The sequence below is a fragment of the Thunnus thynnus genome, chromosome 7 (genome assembly GCF_963924715.1).
Source record: "Thunnus thynnus chromosome 7, fThuThy2.1, whole genome shotgun sequence".
In the NCBI taxonomy this organism is placed as follows: domain Eukaryota; kingdom Metazoa; phylum Chordata; class Actinopteri; order Scombriformes; family Scombridae; genus Thunnus; species Thunnus thynnus.
In genome coordinates, this window is record NC_089523.1 from 35082209 (window position 1) to 35088821 (window position 6613).

Below are 6613 nucleotides of genomic sequence, written 5' to 3' on the forward strand. Positions count from 1 at the left end.
TATTCTTACCCTTATTGGCTTTAATTTAATCAAACCTTTGTAGTATTCTAATGTAGAACTGTGTATTCTGTTTTAATGTTACTAATAAAGTACAGTACATTAACTCATAATCTAATTTTCAGTCTGTTTTGCTCATGTAAATATAAGATAAGACTTTATTGTCCCAGAGGGAAATTTGCCTTGCACACACAATGCAAAATACAGAGACATAACTTCCACAAAACTACTGACAGAGATGTATTTTAGCAGAGAGCACCATGTGAGTCAGATTGAGAAATGAACCAAATGTATTTTATAACATCACATTTACTTTTGTACCTATTTATAGTTTATTAAGCTATGTATATTTCATTCAATAATAGATACTCATCTTTACCTGAATATGACTCTTAATAAGTTACTACTTTATACTACTTCAACAAGGCCTTCTGATCTGCACTGTTAGACTCATTATTTCTTCACATATAGGTCCACACAATGCACAATGCACAAATCATTTATATGGCCTAAGGTATTATAATATATATAGTGTGCTTTGATTGTGATCATGAATGTTGTTTATTTAATTTTAAGTAGTTTTCTGTCTGTTCCTGAATTTAGCCTGTAACACTTGATTTTCCCTTCCGGGCAGAAACTGTCTGTGGCTCATTTGATGGTTTAATTCACACAAACTTGACATGAAGCCCAACAGAACAGACCACACAGGTTTTTTCAGTGACCGATTACTTCCGTTTATATTGAGTAAGGGCTTATTAAGTAAAAACATTTGTACTAAGTCATTATTTCAGATACCTGTTATGTGAAAATACAATAATTTAAAATTACAGTAACAATTAAAGCTGCAAGCAGCGTTGGTCGGAACCTCACACTCTGGTCCGGCGGGATCAGATCATTTTGCTTTTTAAAAATGAGGGATATTTCTTACAAGTGTGGTGTGCTTTTATTTTGAATTTTTCATTGACAGGATGAGAATTTTCTGCAGGGTGAGACATGTCTGTCTTGCTCACACTGTGTCATCAAAATTATGCAAGTTTTGGGCTCATTCACTTGAATTTCAATTAGTAAATTGAAAACTCTTGATGAGTTTGTGTGTAAAACAAATTATTTTCCTAATTTTCATCAACTCTATTTTTAGAAAAGGAAAGACTTTTAACCCACATGACCTGGTCAAAGTTTGATTGACATATGTACTGTCAGGTGTGTAGAGACAATAAGTAACTGCAGCTGAATACAGAAAAATACTCATATATTTGAATGGAGAGTGTGAGCGAACCCACACCTTTTTGAACATTTACTGCTTCCACATAGTTTTAGATACAAACTTCATTTGATCTTTAAATGAGTCACGAGACTTTGACCTACAAATCTTGAATTTACATGTGTTTTCTATCTTTTATTGTTTTTGAGATATTAGAGTGTGAGTTTTAAAGTCTTTTCTTGCTCCTCCTGTGATTTTATAATGAGTGTGTATTGCGGAATGTTTCACAGCACTGAGGGAGTGACATCACCAGGAGCAGTTAAAGAGGAGGATTTTAGAGAACACTTCTTGTGAAATCTCCTCATAAATCCCATGACTTTGGCCAAATCTTACATTAAAAATCATATTATAGTAGGAAATTCTGTGGCGAATCCATTGATACAGGTTTGAAAGTGGTCAGACTTATAGTTTAGATGTCAGAAGCCTCTGTTTGACACAAAGTTCATGCCCATAGATTGCCTCTCCATTGTTTTACATTGTAAGGCTGATGTGGCATGGCAACTTTCAGGGCTTATTAAATCCAAACTGTTCGAGAGATTACCAAGTTTTTAAAAACTATTTTTCAGCACAGTGTCATAAGTCATTTATTAAGTTTGAAGCAGATACCATTAACACCCTCAGAGGAGATAGTGTTTGTTCGGGGGCCAAAATTGGGGCAAAGTCTTGTTTTGAAAGGCTAATTGCGAACTTCCTGTTGGATTTAGGTCAGGGGTGTCAGCATATGATTTGTAGGTCTTGATTAGATGAATAATTGAGTTTTTCAGCATGTTTAGGGGGTCAAATTTAGGGTTTAAGTGGCGTAATAATAAAGAAAGAAAGAAACAAACAAACACACAAAAAATTAAAGCTGCAAGCAGCGTTGGACGGGAACTCGCACTCTGGCCCGTCAGGATCAGATCATTTTGCTTTTTAAAAATGAGGGATATTTCTTACAAGTGTGGTGTGCTTTTATTTTGAAAGTTTGATTGACAGGATGAGAGTTTTCTGCAGAGTGAGACATGTCTGTCTTGCTCACACCTGTGTTATCAAAATTATGAACGTTTTGGGCCCATTCACTTGAATTTCAACTAGTAAATTGAAAACTCTTGATGAGTTTGTGTGTAAAACAAATTATTTTCCTAATTTTCATCAACTCTATTTTTAGAAAAGGAAAGACTTTTAACCCACATGACCTGGTCAAACTTTGATTTGAATGGAGAGTGTGAGTGAACCCACACCTTTTTGAACATTTACTGCTTCCACATAGTTTTAGATACAAACTTCATTTGATCTTTAAATGGGTCACGAGACTTTAACCTACAAATCTTGAATTTACATGTGTTTTCTATCTTTTACTGTTTTTGAGATATTAGAGTGTGAGTTTTAAAGTCTTTTCTTGCTCCTCCTGTGATTTTATAATGAGTGTGTATTGCGGAATGTTTCACAGCACTGAGGGAGTGACATCACCAGGAGCAGTTGGAGAGGAGGATTTTAGAGTACGCTTCTTGTGAAATCTCCTCATAAATCCCATGACTTTGGCCAAATCTTACATTAAAAATCATATTTTAGTAGGAAATTCTGTGGCGAATCCATTGATACAGGTTTGAAAGTGGTCAGACTTATAGTTTAGACATCAGAAGCCTCTGTTTGACACAAAGTTCATACCCATAGATTGCCTCCCCATTGTTTTACATTGTAAGGTGTAATGTGGCACTACAACTTTCAGGGCTTATTAAATCCAAACCGTTGGAGTTATTACAAAATTTTTAACAACTTTATTTCAGCACAGTGTCATAAGTCATGTATCAAAGTTTGAAGCCGATACCATTAACGCCCTCAGAGGAGATAGTGTTTGTTCAGGGTCCGAAATTGGGGCAAAGACTTGTTTTGAAAAGCTGATTGCGGACTTCCTGTTGGATTCAGGTCAGGGGTGTCAGTGTATGATTTGCAGGTCTTGAAGAGACGAATAATTGAGTTTTGGTTTGATCTCTCTACGACATTCCTACGGGCCGTGGCGGCCATTTTGTTTCATAGGTGGCGCTCTCGAGCACATTTTGGCACTTTGGGGGTTAATTTTTACATTTTATCAAATTTTTCACCAGACCTGATGTGTGTGCCAAACTTGGTGAGTTTTTGAGCATATTTAGGGGGTCAAATTTAGGGCTTAAGTCTCATAATAATAAGAAAGAAAGAAACAAACAAACAAACAAACAAACAAACAACAGTAGGGTCTGTTTACAATGAGTCTTTTTACTCTTTGTAATAAATTTTCATTTGACTTATCTTTGAGTCTTCAGCTCCCTGGTTGCTTCAGTGTCACTCTCTACCCAACCTAGAAAAACCCCTTTGAAATCATTTTTCCTCTGTTTCTGCTGGTCTGATACCAGTGCTCTTTCTGTCACCAAACTTCCTTGTCACCACTTATTTTATGGTTGAGATCATCACAACTTACTCAACTTACAGAACTTGTATTCTTTACCTTCAGTGAGACATTTTCTCATTTTGGATGTTTTAATGGCTGTCAAGACTTTTCCTTCTGAACCAAACATGCCAACCTGTTGGTGACAATAGATAAAAAAATTTTAAAAAATCAGGGGATCAGGGAAGTCATTGGGACTCATCATCTGGGAACCATGAATGTCTGTACTACATTTTGTGCCAATCTATAAAGTAGATATTTTCCTTAATAATTGAAAGGTTTGACCTGCTGGTGGTGCCAGGTCAAAGGTCATGAGGATTCCTCCTCTAGGACCATGAATGTCTGTACAAAATTTCATGGCATTCCCCTCAAGCTCAGATACTTTTGCATTTTAAACAGTAGGTGGACTACAAAGTCTTCTTTCTCAGTATGGGTCAGTGGTTATTTTCATAATGAGGTCAGTCTGCTGCTGTGGGTGTCCTCCTTGAAAAGTTTAAAAGTCGTTGCAGCAGAGTGTCGGCTCAGTTAGGAGGGAGTCACAGTATGACTACAGCAGGACAGCAGGGGAAAGTTGGGATTCACATGTCACAAATAAAGTAATTTCTAACCTCTGCATTACTTTGACTTTGAAAAGGAAACGGTACATTTGAGGGTGTTTGTTAAAATTCTTTCCATGATAATGAACCTATTTATTATTACTACACTGTCTTATGTTCATGTGTGCTTGATGTTGAAGTCCAGTCCAAGTTTAAACTATGTAAATTTTTACAAATCTGTAACAAAAAGGTGACATGATTATTGCTTTGCGTGCACAGTAGAATTGTTGTGAACCAAAGACGATCATGATAAACTCCACAAAGATTTCATATTTTTCACTTGTGGCCTATTTTGACACTGGGGTTTTCAAATATTTGTATTTCATGGTAATTATGTCATTGTATTTTTTTATTGTTAGTGCCAATGTTTTGCTCATTGTGGTTATCTGTATGAACAGAAGCTTACATGAACCTATGTACCTTTTTCTGTGCAGCCTGTTTGCAAATGAACTGTTTGGTAGTACAGGGTTGTTTCCATTCCTTCTGGTTCAGATCCTCTCTGACATTCACACTGTTTCTGCCTCTTTTTGCTTCCTGCAGATTTTCTGTGCACATTCTTATGGAGCTGTTGAATATTTAAACTTAGCCATCATGTCTTATGATAGATACCTTGCTATCTGTTGTCCTCTACAATATAACACACGTATGACATCTAAAAAGATTGGCACACTTATTGCCATAACATGGTTATACCCTTGTTTTGCGATGGTTGTTTGGTTATTTTTGACTACTCCTCTGCAGCTGTGTGGGAATATCATTGATAAAGTTTTCTGTGCTGCTCACTCTGTTGTCAAGCTGGCGTGCTCTAACACCAGTGGAAGTAATATATATGGATTTATTGCATCTTTTGGAACAATCTTTGTTGCTTTAAATGTAATTCTGTACACTTACTTGCACATTCTTAGAGTTTGTTTTTCTGGTTCTAAACAGACCAGACAGAAAGCCGTCAGTACCTGCACACCTCACCTTGCTTCCCTGCTCAACTTCTCTCTCGGGGCTTGCTTTGAATTATTACAGAGCAGGTTTGATATGAGCAGAGTACCAAATATGCTTCGAATATTTTTATCATTATACTTTCTTACATGCCCACCGCTGTTCAACCCTGTAATGTATGGCCTGAAAATGTCCAAAATACGAGCCTTGAGTAAAAGTCTCATATCAAATGTTGGCTATTAATATTCATTATTGGCTTTAATTTAATCAAACCTTTGTAGTATTCTAATGTAGAACTGTGTATTCTGTTTTAATGTTACTAATAAAGTACAGTACATTAACTCTTAATCTACTTTTCAGTCTGTTTTGCTCATGTAAATATAAGATAAGACTTTATTGTCCCAGAGGGAAATTTGCCTTGCACACACAATGCAAAATACAGAGACATAACTTCCACAAAACTACTGACAGAGATGTATTTTAGTAGTGAGCACCATGTGAGTCAGATTGAGAAATGAACCAAATGTATTTTATAGCATCACATTTACTTTTATACCTATTTGTATTTTATTAAGGTATGTATATTTCATTCAATGATAGATACTCATCTTTACCTGAATATGACTCTTAATAAGTTACTACTTTATACTACTTCAACAAGGCCTTCTGATCTGCACTGTTAGACTCATTATTTCTTCACATATAGGTCCACACAATGCACAATGCACAAATCATGTATATGGCCTAAGGTATTATAATGTATATAGTGTGCTTTGATTGTGATTATGAATGTTTTTTATTTAATTTTAAGTAGTTCTCTGTCTGTTCCTGAATTTAGCCTGTAACACTTGATTTTCCCTTCTGGGCAGAAACTGTCTGTGGCTCATTTGATGGTTTAATTCACACAAACTTGACATGAAGCCCAACAGAACAGACCACACAGGTGTTTTCAGTGACCGATTACGCCCGTTTATATTGAGTAAGGGCTTATTAAGTAAAAACATTTGTACTAAGTCATTATTTCAGATACCTGTTATGTGAAAATACAATAATTTAAAATTACAGTAACAATTAAAGCTGCAAGCAGCGTTGGTCGGAACCTCACACTCTGGTCCGGCGGGATCAGATCATTTTGCTTTTTAAAAATGAGGGATATTTCTTACAAGTGTGGTGTGCTTTTATTTTGAAAGTTTGATTGACAGGATGAGAATTTTCCACAGGGTGAGACATGTCTGTCTTGCTCACACCTGTGACATCAAAATTATGAACGTTTTGAGCCCATTCACTTGAATTTCAATTAGTAAATTGAAAACTCTTGATGAGTTTGTGTGTAAAACAAATTATTTTCCTAATTTTCATCAACTCTATTTTTAGAAAAGGAAAGACTTTTAACCCACATGACCTGGTCAAAGTTTGATTGACATATGT

At 35.8% G+C, this 6613-nt stretch overlaps 1 protein-coding gene across 1 annotated transcript; it reads left to right on the forward strand.

The window, feature by feature from the left end:
• Window positions 1–4498: 4498 nt before the first annotated feature.
• On the forward strand, window positions 4499–5428 carry LOC137186672 (olfactory receptor 4B13-like). Its single transcript, XM_067595744.1, has one exon. The coding sequence runs from the start codon at window positions 4499–4501 to the stop codon at window positions 5426–5428; it is 930 nt and encodes a 309-aa protein (XP_067451845.1).
• Window positions 5429–6613: the final 1185 nt, after the last annotated feature.